Source organism: Spodoptera frugiperda, chromosome 24 (assembly GCF_023101765.2).
Source record: "Spodoptera frugiperda isolate SF20-4 chromosome 24, AGI-APGP_CSIRO_Sfru_2.0, whole genome shotgun sequence".
In the NCBI taxonomy this organism is placed as follows: Eukaryota; Metazoa; Arthropoda; class Insecta; order Lepidoptera; family Noctuidae; genus Spodoptera; species Spodoptera frugiperda.
The window spans coordinates 437,865-458,044 of record NC_064235.1 but is presented as its reverse complement, the minus strand read 5'-3'; the positions used below and the strand labels follow the sequence as shown (position 1 = coordinate 458,044).

General features: G+C 40.1%; 2 protein-coding genes and 1 pseudogene across 2 annotated transcripts in view; 1 reads left to right on the top strand and 2 right to left on the bottom strand.

Annotated features, from left to right (window-relative positions):
- Positions 1-7,962, top strand: part of LOC126912250 (adhesive plaque matrix protein-like) — a 32,716-nt gene extending 24,754 nt beyond the window's left edge. Inside the window, exon 2 of the mRNA XM_050703754.1 lies at positions 6,609-7,962. Coding sequence (XP_050559711.1) covers positions 6,767-7,693 — 927 coding nt within the window. The 5' untranslated portion in view covers positions 6,609-6,766 and the 3' untranslated portion in view covers positions 7,694-7,962. The remainder of the gene's footprint in view (positions 1-6,608) is intronic.
- Positions 1-19,968, bottom strand: part of LOC118278569 (U4/U6 small nuclear ribonucleoprotein Prp3) — a 41,251-nt gene extending 21,283 nt beyond the window's left edge. Inside the window, 9 exon segments of the mRNA XM_050703512.1 lie at positions 13,312-13,451; positions 13,453-13,521; positions 14,046-14,173; positions 15,465-15,659; positions 16,224-16,345; positions 16,867-16,950; positions 17,890-18,076; positions 18,557-18,857; positions 19,596-19,968. Of these exon segments, the coding sequence (XP_050559469.1) occupies positions 13,312-13,451; positions 13,453-13,521; positions 14,046-14,173; positions 15,465-15,659; positions 16,224-16,345; positions 16,867-16,950; positions 17,890-18,076; positions 18,557-18,857; positions 19,596-19,723 (1,354 nt within the window). The 5' untranslated portion in view covers positions 19,724-19,968.
- LOC126912223 (uncharacterized) overlaps positions 1-20,180 on the bottom strand; it is a 148,324-nt pseudogene that overhangs the window by 77,102 nt on the left and 51,042 nt on the right.

Here is a 20,180-nt window from a genome sequence, read left to right as displayed (position 1 = left end):
ACCTGAAGAGATATGAATATACTTTCTTAAGAAAAGTTGTTCAGCGTGATGAGCACTTGTTGGCGACATACGAAAATCGAGGATGTAGAATCCCTGACATGGACTCCTAACAGCCCAGCCGAACCTGAAGAGATTTGAATATACTTTCTTAAGAAAAGATATTCAGCGTGATGAGCACTTTTTCGCCATATCTTTTATACTATTTATTCTCATAACAATACTAAATTTTCCGCCCACTGTTAGTATTAATATTAAAATTATTGTTAGTATTAATATTACGGACCCAAAAACCATAAAAAACTGTCAAAAAAAACTTTTTTGGCGCTATCTAGGAATTTAATTTTCACTCCGTATTCGATATTAGCGACCTCAAAAATCACAACAATGACACTCATGTCGAAAAATTAATATATTTATGTCGGCGCCATCTTGAACTTGATTTTCACTTTATATTCGCTATAAGCGACCCCAATAACCATGAAAATGACACTCATGATGGAAAGTTGGCAAATCTTGTCGGCGCCATCTTGGATTTTAATTTTGACTTCATATTCGCTATAAGCGACCCCGAAAACCATGAAAATGACACCCATGATGGAAAGTTGGTAAATCTTGTCGGCGCCATCTTGGATTTTAATTTTGACTTCATATTCGCTATAAGCGACCCCGAAAACCATGAAAATGACACCCATGATAGAAAGTTGGCAAATCTTGTCGGCGCCATCTTGGATTTTAATTTTGACTTCATATTCGCTATAAGCGACCCCGAAAACCATGAAAATGACACCCATGATAGAAAGTTGGCAAATCTTGTCGGCGCCATCTTGGATTTTAATTTTGACTTCAAATTCGCTATAAGCGACCCCGAAAACCATGAAAATGACACCCATGATGGAAAGTTGGCAAATCTTGTCGGCGCCATCTTGGATTTTAATTTTGACTTCAAATTCGCTATAAGCGACCCCGAAAACCATGAAAATGACACCCATGATGGAAAGTTGGCAAATCTTGTCGGCGCCATCTTGGATTTTAATTTTGACTTGAAATTCCGCGAGGTTAGTTAATTATACTCCATTCGCCACGAAATATACCCGAAATAAATATGGCGGTAACGCACCTCTCACCTATACTCTCAGAAAATGTAATGACATTTATAAGAAACATGACATCGATATATTAGCAAGTAAAATACATGTATTTAAAAGAGCCATTTATAGTTTACCCAATCTTTAGTTTTTATAATGTTTGTACTTAATTTACCTACCTTACCTTAATTTCTTAATTTTTTAAATTGTTTTTTTTTTATACTTATTGCTTGAACGGTCTAAAAATAATGTTGAGCCTACCTTTAATTTAAGAGCATACACTAACTGTTGTTTCCCATATTTTTAAGATTGTCTGTATGTATCTTAGTTGGTAAGCCTTAATAAATAAATAAATAAATAAATAAATAAATTCGGTATAAGCGACCCCGAAAACCATGAAAATGACACCCATGATGGAAAGTTGGTAAATCTTGTCGGCGCCATCTTGGATTTTAATTTTGACTTCATATTCGCTATAAGCGACCCCGAAAACCATGAAAATGACACCCATGACGGAAAGTTGGCAAATCTTGTCGGCGCCATCTTGGATTTTGATTTAACCTCATGTTCAAAATAATATAACGAAACTTTCTATATTCAGTAAAATAAAAAATATCTTACCTTGTAACTTGACAAGGTAAGACAGCTCGTACAGAATGTTTAAAATATCAAGATTGGTTTGTGAAGTATAATATCAAATATTTTGTACTCGTACAGCGATCTTTTTCAAGGCCATTTTTTGTAACAGGCGACGCAGCGTCCACTCACGACAGCGCTCGAGCGCGGACTGAAATTTCATTTGACATTTTCTATCCAATAAATCTAAATAGTAAACAAATAAAATAACCCTTATTGCTACGCTTTAAAGTTGATGTCTGACAGCAAAATAGGAGAAAAAATTAAACGGGAACTTTTATTTATTTCCGAGACAATTTGTAATATTTTCGTAATTTTTTCCAATAGTATAATTTTTGATTATGTCTGCTTCCCCGGGATATTTTTTGAGATTCAGAATTATGCGTGTAGTAGCAGTAAAATGTCCCTAAACTCAACCCTTTTTTGTGTGAAGAGGTAAAGAAAAATCGTGTTTGCAATAATAAAATATAACTTTTTTCACATTACAAATCTATATTTTTGGAGATAAAGAAGTGATCTATCTATTGTAAATGTTAGTTATGTTCAGTTAAGTTTCTTTTGGTCGTAATATGCACCGAAAAATAGCTTATTTACGTCAGATTTGAGAACGCGTCCTTAATAAACAGACCGGTGCAAAATGTTAGTTGTATCGATTTACCTGTTTATACGAGGCAACCCAATAGTTGTGACCGGAAAAGAATAGGCAACCTAACGTTTGCATATTCTATGGGCTTCATACTTTCGATTGGTATAGAATTTGTTTAATAAATCACACCGGTGAAATGTTCAAAAATTTTAATTATTTCAATAATTAATTAATCTTAGTCTGGACTGAAATTTGTTAGGCAACCCATTTCCAATATGTTTATTGAGTTGTTAACTATAATATAAAATATGTTTCATTAAATAAACATCTCGGTGTAGGTCGTTCTATACTGGGATCTTAGGCTATAAACTTTGATTCGTTTTATCTAAGTATTGTTATCTTGTAAAACAAAATAAAAAAATACGTGTCTAATATTGTTTCATTACCAAACTAACTCACTAAATAGATATTAAAATTTCATACCCCGTTATCATTTCTATTATCGTATGTAGGCAAACGAAACAAACGTTTGTTTGTATTAAAATCTTAATATGGAAAGTCCAGTAGAGCCCGACAAATGGACCGACAGAGATAACCCACGGCCGGACCCTTAGAAAAAAATATTGTTTATACAAAGTCTACGTATTTAATGCGCTGTTCAGACACCACATCGTCATATTCCGTGTACAACCAGTGAACATCACAAGTGTAATTCCACAACTCAGTGTCGCATATAGTGAGCAAATAAACAGTGAAACATACTTCATCATCATCATCATCATCATCAGCCTCTCCAACGGCACGCCAGTGACGATCTTCAGCTCTACGCATCCAACCACTACCAGCCACTCTGCAGACATCGTCATTCCACCCAGCTGGAGGGTTTAATTAAGTATCAACTCAAGGATCGAACCCAAGGCATCCGGAGCTGCGGACTACCCCGATACTGCGGACTCCCCGATACTGCGGACTACCCCGATACTGCGGACTACCTAGCGGGTTTACCAGGGCTCCGGCTCGACAAGCAGGAGTAGGAACGTGGTGGTGTTTAGTCAGTAAGAGTCTGACACTCCCTCACGCCTTGCCCGGGCGAGAGAAGTCATTGGATGATTTTCCAACTTAAAAAAAAAGCATCGTCATGTGGTCGCCACTGCTTGCAATCATCGCCTTGTGTATAACGATATCTCATTCTCACGATGGATCCCAGAATCGGAATATCGTCAAACCGATTACCGGTCAAGCAATCAATACGAACCGGGTAAGAAGATTTTTAACCGGGACCAGTTATCCAGGTACACTACAGAACAAAACAACCGGATATAACATTGTAAAACCCGGTTATAATATAAACCAGAATACAACACAGCAATATGTGAATAATTTCAATTTTAGCAAACCTGGAATGTATCGTTCTAACGTAAATTCAAGTAGCGTTAACTCTGCCTACCCCACAACGACTGGGTACAGACAATATCCGGGTAACTATTCCGAAAATCAAGCACCGCTACCAGGACTAAATAACAGCTTAACAACTCCAAAACCAAACCCTACTCAGAATATTGGCCATGGCTACCCGTTTTCAAGCATAATGAGACCCGGATATACAGTATTCTGGGATAACTATTACGAAAATACTATACATGATCATATTATGTACAAATACCCGGTTCGAACAATAATCAACCTCTACCACGGCCATAACAGCTTAGCAGCTCCTTCCCAGAATAGCGACAATCGATTTTTCGGCAATTGTCCTGAAGGTACGAAAAGGTTTGATTATCTGTGCCTAAAAGAAACTGAATAGGCTAGATTCCTACTAGTCAAATTCAATACTTTTATCGAAACGTCAAAAACTATATTATCTATGAACTAGAATGCCGATCGCCGCGACATTGTTGAAACTGTTCCCTGTCGCACAGTCAACAATGTCGTGGCGACGTCGCCCGATTTGCCCAATGTCTCTTTCGACACATGTCGCTCGACAAATGTTTCTAGTGGGGACGCGGACATACATAACCTCACGCCTACCTCCCATGGGGGTAGGCAGAGACAATGGAACGCCAATTGCTACGAAACTGACATACCTCTGTCGCTTCATCAACAATCAGTTTGTGAGTTTGTGTGTATGTTTGTTACTCAATCACGGGATAAAGTTGGGAACAAGGGTATATTATGGTCTAGAATGTAGACTTAATTAAAGCAATGTATTTATAATAAATTACATACGTTAATACATGTGTGTGTGGATTTTTATTTATTAATTCCCCGAATGTAAAAAGTGTGAGAGTGTGAGAGCCATGCTTCGGCACTGCTGGGCCGGCTCGACTGATACCACGGCCGAGCAGAAAACCGACGTGAAACAACAACAGCTTGCGTTGTGTTTCGTTGTGTGAGTGAGGTTACCAGAGGCCCTATTACCCACCGTTCTCAATCTTCACTTCGCTCATTCACGAACATTACACGTATAGAAATTGTTGTTACGGGTCTGGGTGTCATGTGTATGTGAACTTGTATGTTTGTAAACGCACCCACGACACAGGAGAAAATCCTAGTTTGGGACAACGTATATTAAAAAAAAGCCTGAGAATTAGGGATGATGACTGGGTCAAAAATAAATTATTACAACTTTTCAATACAATAAAATATTGAAAAATAATCACACTCTCATTCATACATTTGATAAACTACTTAATTATTGATATTATCTAGCTAAATTTCTAGAAATAAGTCTGCTATTTGACGTCAAAAACTTATGACGTCATAATAGAGTATTTCATACAAAGTTCATAGAAAATATCGTTGTTGACGTTTCGAAAAAAGTATTGAATTTGACTAGTAGGAAACTAGCCTATTAGGACTTTTATTTTATTTAAACATTGAGCACTTGTCTTTAAGCAGAAATTTCGTGACACGCGTGAACGGTTTGACCTGTGAATGATAACCTTTTAAAAGACATTGATAAGCTTTTGCAACTAGTGGAATCCTGTGGTTTCAGCTGCCTAATTTATAAAGTAAGTAATAGTTGTAATAGCTGGGCTGGCTCGACTGAAATCTCTAGAAAACCATCGTGAAACAACGCTTGTGTTTCGTTTCGGTTACCGGCGGCCCAATTAGCCCCCTTCCCAATCTCCAATTCCCCAACAACCCTTAAATTTCTAACCCCCAAAAGGCCAACAAAGCACTTGTAACGCCTCCGGAGTGTCAAGTGTCCATGGGCGGCGGCGATTGCTTACCGTTGGATGATCCGTTTGCTCGTTTACCGCCTATATAAAAAAGATTTACATTTTCAGATTTGGAAAATTCTGAGTAGTAGCACAAAATTGCGATGGAATTCTTTGCCTGGGATATTAAATTCGGTTCGAAGGTAAGCTTGGATGCACGGTTGGTGCAGTGGCTGGGCAACCACCAACCGGCTATCGTGCAACGTGTGCTGAATTCGATTTCCGCACGGAGAAACTCTTACTGCCACATTAATGATTACTTAAACTATTCCTTAGTAACGATTTTGTTCCGAAAACAATTACTAAGGACTGGGTTAAATAACCATTAAATGACTCTGAGTACGGCGGTTAGTGTAATCCACAAATCGTTGTTTTTGGTCTGGTTTCCATACGTATGTTTGTAAAAAACCCACGACACAGGAGAAAATCCCACGTTTAAATAGGGCACATTTGTACAACCAAACAGATTCACCAGCTATTGTATTATATACTAGCTACTTCCGCGCGGTTTCACCCGCTCTGCTTGGCTCCTATTGGTCATAGCGTGATGTTTTATAGCCTATAGCCTTCCTCGATAAATGGACTATTCAACACAAAAAGAATGATTAAAATCGGACCAGTAGTTCTGGAGATTAGCGCGTTCAAACAAACAATCAAACAAACTCTTCAGCTTTATAATATTAGTAAGTATAGATATATTAAGATAACATAATGAATACTAAGAAACATAACACTATCTACAAAACTAGGTATTAAATTGACTGACCAGTGGCACCGCTGTCATACGTGCAAAAACAGTGGCGATCGATACCAGTATAAATACATAAAAAAGTGCTAAAAAAAAGTGTCAAGTATAAAAAAAATACAGTGAAAATCATTCAACAAGACTGTCACAACTCAAGAATCGAACCCGCTCTAAAGCTATTGTGTATTCACAAAACTTTTTCAAAAAACAGGAAGTTCTTTGCCGGAGTCTGTGTTTTCTGTTGAGTATAACCTGGGTGTCTTCAAAGCCCGAGTGAATAGGTTGCTTATGGGCAAACGTGCTCCATCGTAGACCGCATCATCACTTACCATCAGGCGAGATAGCGGCCAAACGTCGACCCATCAAAAATAAAAAAAACAGTTGTGACCAGGGAATCGAAGCCGTCATACAGTTTGTTGAGAAGACGTGAAAAAACAATATTTTTAAGTGAAATTAAAGTTCAACCAAGGAATCGAAGGCGTAATAAATCGTTATGTGGTCGACACTGCTTGCAATTATCGCGTTATGTATAACGATATCTCATTCTCACGATGGATCCCAGAATCGGAATATCGTTAATTCGATTACCGGTCAAGAAGACACGAACCGGGTAAGAAGATTCATATCCGCGTTTCAAAACACAGCAAGCCTTAAACGAAGATATGTCGCCGGATATAATCAGAACACAACGCAAAATTACAATAACGGCAAACCCGGATATAATCCTTATAACGTGAATCCAAGTACCGTTAAACCCCTTTACCCTAACCCACCCGGATATAATCAATACCCGGGTAACTATCCGGTATATCCGTCGCCGAATCCACAGCAACTACCAACTCCAAACACATCTTGGCAAAGACCGGCTCAAAACAGTAGCTACCCGGGTTTTAACAATAAACCTATCAACACTACGTACCCCGGATATTCACAATACCCAGCTAATTACTCCGGTTATCCAGCACCGCAGCAAAATAACAATAAGCCAGTATACCCTACGCCACCCGGTTATTCTCAATATCCGAGTAATTATTCTGGCTACCCGGTTCCACAACCACCTAACAGGCTTCCTAACCCAGGAAACTACTCAGGATACCCAGCGGCTTATCCACAACCGAGTAACATGAACCCTCTTTATCCAACGCTACCCAGTTATTCACAAAATCCGGGCAACTATTCCGGCTACCCAGCGCGGCCGAATAACATACCAACAACCAACGCACCTTGGGCGAGACCTGCCCAGAACACAACAAGACCCGGATATAGCAAACCGGTTAATTATAACAAGTGTAGCAATAATTCCACGGCCGGAAATGACGCGACGAGTATGGATGCCTGTTTAATTAATGCCGGGTATTGTCCGAAAGGAATGATTCGAATGGGTGAAATGTGTTACGAAAACAAAGATGATGAATATTAAAAAATCCAAAATACAATCATCATCCAATGACTTCTCCAGCCTTTGGCGAGGCGAGAGAGAGTGTCAGACTCTTACTGACTAAAAACTACCCCGTTCCTACTCCTGCTTTTCAAGGCCCGGTTACCCGCTAGGCAGTCCGCAGCTCTGACCAAAGGCCTCTTCTCATACGGAAAAGGTATGAGCATTAATCACCACGCTTGCCCAATCCGCAGACTCATTTCTATTCCAAATGTATTGTTAAGTATAAATAAAATAAATATTTTTTTGTATTTCTTTTTATTCTTATGATATTCCTATAGGATTAGGACCCAACAGAGCAAATCACACTTAATTTTTTTATATCATCACGCCTTTTCTCCCCGAAAGGGTATGTAGGGGTGCACATTACGGCACGTAATGCCGCTATACAATGTACACCCACTTTTCACCATTTATGTTATAAGTCTCATGTAATAGGGGGTGGGCCTATTGCCATATACTGGGCACAATTCCAGACTCCGTGCTACTACTGAGAATTGTTCGAAAACCCAGTAATTGCCCGACCCGGGAATCGAACCTGAGACCTCTTGTCCGGCACCGTTTATCTCTCTAACGTCCAGCCGCGCAGCATCACACTTGCGACTACTCAACCTACCAGGCAGATGTACCTATGTATTATAAATGTGAAAGTTTGTTTGTTTGGATGTTTGTCCGTCAATTACGCTGAAACTACTGAACGGATTTTGATGAAACTTGGTATACAGACAGGGTATGAGCTGACTTGGGTAATAGGATAAGCTTTTTATCTCACTAGAAAGCGGGAGAAACGAAAGAAGTTAGTCTTCTATATTAAAAAAAAAACCCACAATTAAAAATGATTCATTTTTTATTATGGATCATTTCGATAACCTTGCTTGCAGATAAGTAAGTTTTGCTTTTTATTTAATTATACCTATTAATTGGATTTGGTTAAAATTTGTTCTCACGATATTTTCCTTAACCGTTTATTTAAATAAATCTTGGAAAGTACATATGCCTAACTCAAAAAGTCACATTCTTCCTTGTTAGGTTTCGAACAAGCACTTCCATGCAAGAGAAGCTACCGGTGCTTAGGACAACGCAACAGGTTACCGGGGCTCCGGCTCGACAAGCAGGAGTAGGAACGGGGTGGTTTTTAGTCAGTAAGAGTCTGACACTCCCTCCCGTCTCACCCAAGGCGGGAGAAGGATATGGATGATTTTCCCCCATCAAAAATAAATGCTTGAGAAACTAACATGTGAAACCTACCGAGCTACCACGACTTAACCTAATGTTTGACAAATAAATTTTGATCAACAAATTAAGGCATTCAATGCTTACTCATTTTCCTCCTAAGTAGATAACTTCTGTGTAAACAATAGACTTTAGGCTAAATATAGAGTATCTCTCATACATACATACATACATGCATACATATAGGCTGATTGTTTTAGTACTATACTCGTAAGTTAAATTTTACGATACAATACTCCGGCTCGACCGGAGTAATACCACGGCCTCACAGAAAACCGGCGTGAAACAACGCTTGCGTTGTGTGAGTGACGTTACCTGAGGCCCAATTACCCACCTTCCTAATCTTCCTAATCCCCAATTCTCCAACAACCCTTAAATTCCTAACCCCCAAAAAGCCAGCAACGCACTTGTAACGCCTCTGGTGTTTCCTGTGCCCATGGGTAGAAATTGCTTACCACTGATGGTACGAAACGAGACGGATCACCTGAGTGATCCGTCTCGTCCAGGTTATACCATAAACAAGACACTTTTTAACATAAAAATAAAATAAAAGACTATCGGTCAGTCCTCTAGTTGCTCTATTTGCTCGTTCCAAAGTGTAGATTCCTATGGAGAAGAACGAGCAAGAAACTCCTTTTCCAATCAGGTTCACAATACAATACTTGGTTACATTGTTTCGTTGGCCACCGCTTGTTAAATATATTATTTGTTGTTATGTTAATTGACAGTCAGTCACCCTGTATATAAACACACATATACACACATATATACAGCAACACATATAATAAATAGACCAGTGTACTACACATATACCAAGAGACTGTAAGTGGCGAAACGTGATTAGTTTCAATATTCAACTGTAAGTGAATCGGCGCACAACGTCAGCATCGTGCCACCGTGTAGCTACTATAGTATATATAGCCCTACATTGCCCTATATTGCCCCACACTAGGATTTTCTCCTGTGTCGTGGGTGCGTTTACAAACATACAATTTCACATATACATGACACCCAGACCCGAAACAACAATTTGTGGATCACACAAAGAGTTGCTCCGTGCGGGAATCGAACCCGCTACCCGTTGCGCGGCAGCCAGTTGCCCAGCCACCGCACCAACCGTGCAGTCAGCAATATATGTATCGTTATCAGCCGAGAGACGTCCACTGCTGAACAAAGGCCTCCCCCTTAATCCTCCCCGTATAACGACAAGCCTATATGTGTATATAAGGAAAATTAAGTTCAAATTTTTTATCAGTAAAATAACAAGTGAGTGATACAATATACTTGAACTTATAGATAACGATGTTAAAATACTTCGTTTGTATAAAACTCGACATATAAATCTAACCAACTGACGGAGGAAAGTGAAATTGTGTGTTTAGAAGTGCGTATAGACTAGTGACTGTGGATTTTGAGATAACATCACGCTTCTAATTGCGATTGGTTATACAGAAATGTACTTTATATGTGACAGTGACTACAGTAAGTGATTAAGTATAAAATACTGCAATTTAAGTAGGAATAAATTGTGTTTACAGTTTTAAACACAATTATAGACTCTATATATAAAGACAGTGAATATAATATTGAAGAAAGCTGTTCCATATAAGTGAAAAACCATGTTTCCAGTGTATTTAATAGTGGGCCTTATAAACATATTCGCGCAACGCGATAACTACGGCATAAAGGACCCACCGCCGAATGGAATGGACATCAGAGTAAGAAGGAGTCTACCCGACGCAGGATTCGAACCTATCACCCACACAGTATACGAAAACCAGCTCTCAGACAGACCTAAAAGATACGCGTATTACAGAAAAATAAGAATCCCAGTCAACACACGAAGTAACAGTACCGACACAACCAACAGATACGACATATTCAACCCAAACTACAATTACTTGTTTAATAGAACCAATGTAACTAACTCGGGAACCGGGTATAACAACCGGCCGTATAAACCTCGTTCCGCTACACCCGGGTATAGGAACCCGGGTAGCACACCCATGTATTTTAATTATCAGAATAGCAAAGGTACAAATTTCGCTGGGTATAACAGCTACACGCCTCGACCCGTCAACTATAGCCCATTATTAGATATGCTAGCTAAATACCCTAGGAATAACGAGAAATATCTGGCCAATGTCAGGGGCAGGAGTAGTTATAACAATAATAATTTGCCTACCCCAGTGAATAATAATAATTATAACATACCTACAACTTTGCCTACGCCTAGTAACGACCCCTACGGAATGATACCTACGGCTAACAACACCAACCCTTATGGTGCGCCACCAAACAATAATTTGCCTATAGCATTCAACAATAATTTGCCTACAGCAATCAACAATAATTTGCCTACAGCATTCAACAATAATTTGCCTACAGCATTCAACAATAATTTGCCTACGACAGTCTCGCCTACGCCTAGTCCGGTGGTGAATGTGACGACGCCTAGTCATAATACGAGTAGAACTACAACTGAAAGGATATTATCGGGTTGTGTTATATGCAATATCCCGTGTCCTGAATTCATGAAAAGGATAGGAATTTGGTGTGTTGATGATGAAGATTATCAGTAGGGGTAGTACTTGACTGGAGTCAAAGTCAAAATTGGGGGCACGGCAGTGCCCCCACCAAGTCGTGAAAAAAATGCGGTACCATCCTTTTCTCGAAACCATTCAGGCCAATTTCGACCGCCTATAGCTTCGTTGTGGATAAAACAAGAAGCCTGAATTTTCAGATACTAAGCAGGCATTGTACAAACATGGTATATGTATTTCAATTTTCATTAAATTTGAACCAGTAGTTTAAGAATTATAACTTTAAGTAAAGTTTCGAAATTTTGTCACTGACTGACTGACTGATTATCAAAAGTATAAGGCACTTCTAATAGACATAGAAGCTTCAAATTGAGAATATATATAAATTAAATATTTTGTAAATTCGGTCCAGTTTTTAGATACATCAACTGCATCAATAACTTTGTAAACCCATATAAATTTATAGGATTACAAAGTTATTCAGAAATACTTATAAGTACACAAATGACGTATTTGCTCCCACTCCTAAACTTTGATTCGTTTTATCTAATTATTATTGTCTTACATGACAAAATTAAAAAATACGTGTCTAATATTGTTTCATTACCTAACTGACGGACTAAATAGATGTTTAATTTTCATACCCCGTCATTATCCCTATTCACCCATCCTTAATACCGCCGTAGATGTAACCTGACCTTATATGTAAGTTATTATTTTGTATTTTCCCGTAATTATATAAATAATTGTAATAAATATATTTAAGGAAACATTGTGTGTTGTTATTGTGTTTTCCTGACAAACGGTGAAGGAAAACATCTTGAGGAAACCTGGACTAGTAATTATGAAATTAGTCATCGTATATTTCAATAAGACTAATATCATACAACGTCACGCCTTTTATCCCCGAATGAATAGGCAGAGGTGCACATTACGGCACGTAATGCCGTTATACAATGTACACCCTCTTTTTACCATTTGTGTTATAAGTCCCATGTAATAGAGGGTGAGTCTATTACCATATACTGGACACAATTCCAGACTCCGTGCTACTACTGAGACATTTTCGTTAAACCGAGAAAATCCCAGTAATACTTTGCCCGACCATTCGACCAACGAGGCATCCATCGTTACTCTTAAAACAAAATTGTTTGACTGCACGATTGACACGGTGGCTGAGCAACCGGCTGCCGTGCAACGTGTAGCGATTTCGATTCGCGCATGGAGCAACTCTTTGTGTGATCCACAAATTGTTAGTTTCGGGTCTGTGTGTTATGTGTATGTGACCACTTGTGTGTTTGTAATACGCACCCACGACACGGGAGAAAATCCTTAGTGTGATAGGGCAACGTCTAAAATATATATATATCTTTATATATATAATTCTTCTGTAAGTGTGTATGTCACTGAACTTCTCTTAAACGACTGGACCGATTTTGATGAAATTTTTTGTGTGTGTTCAAGGGGATCTGAGAATAGTTTAGATTCACAATTTTGTCCGCTGGACAATGATTTTTTGTAGTTAATGTTTTACATTTATCCAGTAACTGTCTGTTGATTTGTGGAGATGTTTTACATTGAATCCGACAGACGGCGCTACCATCGCAGTGTCAAATGTATTAATGACTCATTAGATATTGTCATATATGCATTTCGAATAACAATTTTCTTCGTATCAAAAAGGTGCCAGAAATGTTTTAGCTACTGTATTAAAAAAAGTTTAAAATTTTCAAATTAAAGATAAGTGTAGACAGGACAACGTCAGTGTCAGTGCATGTCCGCTAGTATCATATAAATACATATAAAAAGACTATATCGACTCACTGGGCGGCCTCAGCTGCTGCGGATGCTCCACCAAGTTGGTGATGGCCAGCTCGTTGAGGTTGTGCACGATATCCTCGTCCCCCACGTGGCACGCGTCCACCCGCTGCGAGGGGGTGCGCCCGTCCGACTCCTCCGTCACCGTCCGTACCCTCCGAGCGTTTGGTCTGGTTCTGACGCTCCTCAGGAGTCATTAGGATCACACTGTCCCACCTGGGAAGGGGTATAAAGATTATAATTTTAGAGGGCGTTGGATAAAACGTATGTAACGGACACATAATCACGTATGCGTAAATACACATAGTCATTTACTCACTCACTCATACATTAGCCCGTTCACACAAAAAAAAAACTCACTCACATTTTATGCATAGGCGTATTGACACACATTTTCAATGAAAAAAAAATACATTGACAAGATATTAAAAAAAAAAAACAAAGCATATAATTATGGATAACAATCGGCAATAATGAGTGTGTAACTGAGTGAGGATGTGACTGGGTCAATGAGTAAGTGGGTGGGTGAGTGAATGAGAGACGGAAAAAGTGACTGAGTATTTGACTGGGTGAGTGATTAAATGATTGAGTGATTGAGTGATTGAGTGTTTGACTGGGTGATCGAATGAGTAGGTGGGTGGGTGGATGAGTAAATTAGTGAGTGAGTGAGTGAGTGAGTATGTCAGTCAGTCAGTCAGCGCTATGGTAGTAAATAACTTGGCTAGTAGATATGTACTCACCACTCAATGTCCGGCACTCGGTCGGAGTCGGGCGTGTCTGCGGCCAGTAGCGCCAGTTTGGTGGCGGACGAGATGCCGGTCTTGCGCGCTATCTGCGATATCTCGTTCTGTAGCTTCTCCAGTTGCGCCTGCAAATTATTTACACATACATAATAGTCAGTTATTATACATAATATGAGGGGAAAGAAATCAATACAAATTCAAGTGTGGGAGAGCCATGCTTCGGCACGATGGGCCGGCTCGACCGGAGTGATACCACGGTCTTACTGAAAACCGACGTGAAACAACGCTTGCGTTGTGTGGTCGTTGGGTGAGTGAGCCTATCTTCCCCATCCCCGATTCCCGAACAACTAACCCTTAAATTCACTAAGTCCCAATAAGCCGCCAACGCATTTGTAACGCCTCTGGTGTTGCGAGTGTGCATTGGCGGTGGCGATTTCTTACCATCAGGTAATACGTTCAGCTCCATTACCGGCGCGTTTCATTAAAAAAAAATGGAAAGTTTTTTTGGCTGAACAGTACTCTTAGTACAAATTTGCTTTACGTTTAAAGTAAAGTTAAACCTGGTACTCATCATCAGTCATTAACCTGGGCTCAGCAATATACTACTCATAATAGACTTCCCCAGGTTGGGGGCGTAGAGTACCTCCACCGTCTCACTCCGGGCTTACTCTTCCACTCTAAAGCGTAGATTGTACGGACCCCAAGTCAAAAGTTGCACGCCTGTCCGTTTTCTACCGGATAATTTCGGCGACGTGTGCGGGGGATATTGTTCACAACTTGATTCCCAGCCATCAGTCCTTATCCATCATCGAACCACAAGAGTGGAACTCCTGCCGAAGTCTGTGTTTCCACCGCTTCATGGTAGATATCCCACCACTCGCATGAAGCGCTTCGCTTCGGGCTCGTTATTTTTTTTTATGGGCGGCGCGTGCCACAACCGCGGGCCATACCGCTGCTACTCCTGTGCACCAGGATCTACAGTAGATCAACCATGCAAACACCACACTGAAGTCCAACCCCAGGGACATGAATGACTGTCTTGGATCCCGCAAGGAAACTTCAGAAGAATGTTTGCCTAGAATTTATTTTTTTATTTTATTTTAATAAAACGTTGCCCCACTTTAGAATTGAATCCTGTGTCTGTGTGCGTTTACAAACATACAATTTCACATACACCCAAACCTCGAAACAACAATTTGTGGATCACACAAAGAGTTGCTCCGTGCGGGAATCGAACCCGCTACACGTTACACGGCAGCCAGTTGCCCAGCAACCGCACTTACCGTGCAGTCAAATCACGTATTAGATAATCGTATTAGAGGAGAAGAAAAAGCTTCCTTGTGCGAACTGCTAGGGAGTGGAACTCCTTGCCGGAGTCTGTGTTTCCTGATGTTCCTAGTTCCCTGGTGTACGTACCTTCATCCGTAGTCGGTCCCCCATCTGCGTGAACTTGCCGGGCTCGTGGAAGCGCAGCGGGCGGCGCGTGCGCACGGGGGCGCGCGCCAGGACTCGCTCGTCGTGCCAGCGCGCCCCCGCCGCCTCGCCCCCCACCGACGCCGCCCCCGACAGCTGCGCGCGGAACTCTTCGCGACGCTTCGCGCGGATGTTTGCCTGCAGGGAAATATTACGATTAAACGAATACGTTTCTTGTAAATGAGAGAAATGAATGAACGTCTGTCTCGTTAGTCAAGTGACACTTAAAAAGGTCTAGGATTCGATTCTCGGATCAAACGTAACATTTTGTTTCATGTCTAAAATTAAATTTTGGAGTCGGTTCACATCGAAAGGTGTAAAATACGTCAAGGGGATCATCGGCCGTACTGAAGTATCATCAGTTGAGTGCAAACGGTCAATTATTTTTCTCTACATTTGTCTGTTCTGTCGTTATGCGACCGATCATACGCGACGCATGTTCCGTCAGATACGAACCCACCCATGATCCAAAAAAAGAATGGATTGAATCGCATTCTTTGTATTATCTATGAAAAATTAATATAAATATGAATAAATGTATGTCTAAAGCCTCGTCTCGACTAAAAACATTTATTTTGTCGATCAACATGTGTCTCCGGAGACATCAGGCGATGTTGACTGTCGCATCAAGAATAGTTTAAAGATACTATATCATGTTCAAACAAGACATCTAACTGCAATACCAAAACTAAATATACGAACCTTCAGCGTAGGCGCTACATGTGTGAGCTGCACCCGTTTCCCGCTGGTGTCCACCGTGCGACCCTCGCGGTCCAGGATCAGGGGCGCGGGGCCACTGCCCGCCGTGCTCGTTAGGGCACCGCCTGGGACACGAAGCGGGGTATTTTATGTATACGCCACTTATAACCACTTATGTATAAACCACTTATAATTTTATTTAATTTATTTTTTGTTATGATTGTACCACTGCAGGGCAAAGGCCTCCCTACCATCCTTTCACTCCTCTCTATGCAGAGCTTTCTATATATAATATATATTTAAACCACTTATATGGTGGCGTGCCATTGGAGAGGCCTATGTCCAGCAGTGGACGAGGACAGGCTAATGATGATGATGATGATATGGTATGGAGCACTTATAGTCACTAATGTGTGTATCACTTATAATATGTTTATACCACTTATGGTCACTTATGTATGAGCCACTTATACTATAATTATCATGTATAGACGCTCGTATGACAAACTTGGGTAGGTAGCAGAGATATTTTCCAAATGTTTTTTTAAAGAATATTATAAAGCAATCGAAGTACCCAATATTATGCAATCTATTTTAAACAGAACAGTTTCATCAAATGAATATAATCCTTAGCACATCGACTTACCAGCTAGTTTCCTCTGTATCCTGGCTTGCAGTTCAGCTATTTTCCTCTGCTTCTCCAACTCCTCATGACTAAGACCACCTCCCACTGGAAATAAATATTAAACATTTTTAATTATTTTATATTACAGAAATAGACAGAACTAGCAGACGGATCACCTAATGGTAAGCAATCGCCGCCGCCCATGGACAAACACCAGAGGCGTTACAAGTGCGTTGCCGGCCTTTTGGGGGTTAGGAATTTAAGGGTTGTTGGGGAATCGGGGATTGGGAAGGGGGAATTGGACCTCCGGTAACCTCACTCACACAACGCAAGCATTGTTTTACGTCGGTTTTCTGCTCGGCCGTGGTATCACTCCGGTCGAGAAAGAATGTGGTACACATCAGAGAGATACGATTAGATTGTAATTTGAAATACCACTTGGGGTAGTTTTTCTACCGGGAATGCGGACGACGACGCTGTTAGAAGCTAGTCTTATTATCTAATATTATAAATGCCAAAGTTGAGTTTGTGTGTATGTTTGGTACTCAATCACGTCAAAACGGCTGAAAAGGTCAGAATGGAATTAGGAACTGGGGTAAATTATGGTCTGGACATAATACAGAGGTACGAGAGGTACTTTTTATCATATTTATAGGGACTGCCTCGTTCGCCGAATGGTTGCAGACGTGCCACCTGTCGGGCAAGGGGTCTCGGTTTCGATTGCCGGGTCGGGCGAAGTATTGCTGGGTTTTTTTCAGTTTTTCGAAAAATTTTCAGTAGTAGCCCGGGAAGTCTGGAAATGTGCCCGGTGTATGGTAATAGGTTCACCCCCTATTACATGAGACTTACATCATAAAATTGTGAAAAGTGGGTGTACACAGTGGCATTACGTGCCATAATGTGCACCTCTGCCTACCCCTTCGGGGACTACTGGTCGGAAGAGGTTTTGTATGTAAAAAAAAATGTACTTTTTATCGTACGGGAATGTGGTCGAAGCCGCTGGCAGAAGCTAGTTTTAGATAATAAATTGGGTTATATACATACCAGGTTTAGAGTACAGCACCGGTTTGATGACGCTAGGTGGCGCTAGGGAGCTGTTCTGCTGCACTTGCACCTTCAACTGCTGGGCGGTGGCCGCGGCAGCACTCACTCCACTCTTGGACTCCCCCTTCATGGCTAGGAGGGCTCTCTTCCTCTCTTCTATTTCTTTTTGAGCGTTTGCCATCATTAACTGAAAGGGGAGAGTGAGAATTAAATAGTTTCTTAAAAAAAATATATAGATTATATGAAAAGGATGGTATGACTGCCTCATTGGTCGAATGGTCGCAAGAGCGACTGCCGGTCAAGGGGTATCGAGTTCGATTCCCGGGTCGGGGAAAGTATTACTGTGATTTTTTGGGGTTTTAAAAATTTGTCAGTAGTAGCACGAAGTCTAGAATTGTACCCAGTATATGGCAAGTTTATTATGTATTGACTGCACGGTTGATGCGATGGCTGGACAACTGGCAGCCGCGCAACGTGTAGCGTGTTCGATTCCCACACAGAGCACAGAGCACAGAGCAACTCTTTTTGTGTTTCGGGTCTGGGTGTCATGTGTATGTGAACTTGTATGTTTGTAAACTCACCCACGACATTGGTAAAAATGGTACGGGGCAAAGCTGATGGTAAAAAACACCCGCAACACCAGAAAATGGTCTCTTAACCAACTCACCTTAATCCTATCAGCACTCAACACCGCCATCTTTGATCCAACCGTCTCTCCCTCCGGCAAAACCGCAGCACCTTCCACCCCATTCTTCTTTTCCTCTTTTTTATCCTCTTTCTCCTCCCTGTCCTCATGCCTCGACCTCTTGACCTCCTTGTCCCGGTCCGAGGACTCATGTTTACGTTTCTGGGACTTGGAGCTGGAGACCAGTTCCTGGGCAAGAGCGATCACTTTGTCCGCTAGCTTGCTCGCTTTCTTTGAGTCTATGTGTGCTGATATCTTGTCGATTATTTTTCGGCGTTCGTAGCTGGAATTTGAGAGGTGATAAATTGATTATTGGTTTATGTAGATGAGTGTTTTAAGTTGGTAAGCAGGTTAATATGACAGCTGGGCTGATGTGAAGACTGGGCAACTGGCTGCCGTGCAATACTGGGTTCGATTCCCGCACGGAGCAACTCTTTGTGTGATCTACAAACTGTTGTTTCGGATCTGGCTGTCATGTATATGTGTAACTTGTATGTTTGTAAACGCAAACACACAGGATAAAATCCTAGTGTGGGGCAACATTTAAAAATATAATAATATAAGAACAAAAAAGCAGCATGTCTTTAGTGTGTGCTTAACTGCTGTACACCATTCAGAATAATTATGAATTAATAATTATGTAATATAGTACAGAACTATTAAGCCAAATCAAGATAAAAGCAAAATTATTAAGACAATCTTGAGAAATGAAGGAAAATACAATACTTTTACAGTCAAAGATGGCTTTTAAATAGTAACTGAAAGCTAACACACTATAAATTCTGAATAAGGATAATTTAATACTATAACTGAAGAACTAACACAATATTTGATGCATTCAAACATCTCAATGTCACAGTTTTAAGGACACAACTAAATTATCTAACAATATTATTGAAACATGTATTCCCAGGGCTTTAAAAACAATAATCATACTACAATGAACTCTAATAAGTACAACAAACATCACAGAATGTTTGTAAACTGATAATAAACATGTTTTTTGTAGCTCTCTACTCACCCATTAGACAAACACGAAGAAACGGTCGATAGCAAAGAACTATCAGATTTTCCAATAGTTCTGTATATCGCACGGTCCAGGGACGACCTTAAGTCGTCCACTTCCCGCCTAGATAACTGTAGAGCCATGGTTTATATAGATTTTAAACAAAATTATTGCGCACTTATAGGTTATGTTACTAATGTCAAACAAATCACTATTTACTACACGAAAACTGAAATAATATATCAATAATCAGTATTTTAATGTATTATCGACATGTATTTTTACATTTTAGTCGAAGTTTATTGGATTTTTTGTCAATTATTTGCAGGTTCGCACTGACGTAAACAACGACCATTGCCCGGTGTTGTCAATGTGCTAGTAAAATTTTCCATTTTCTCATCAGAAAACCAAAAAGAGTTTTGATGTATATAATAATATGAGATAATTAAAATCCTGTACCTTATTTTTATTGTCATAGCCGAACTTGATTTGTATTTTAAATGGGAATGAAATTTGATGATCAGTCTTCTTAAAAATATGGTACGACAAAAAATTCCAACAAAATTATTTATAATTTTTACTGTGGTAACTTAAATTTTT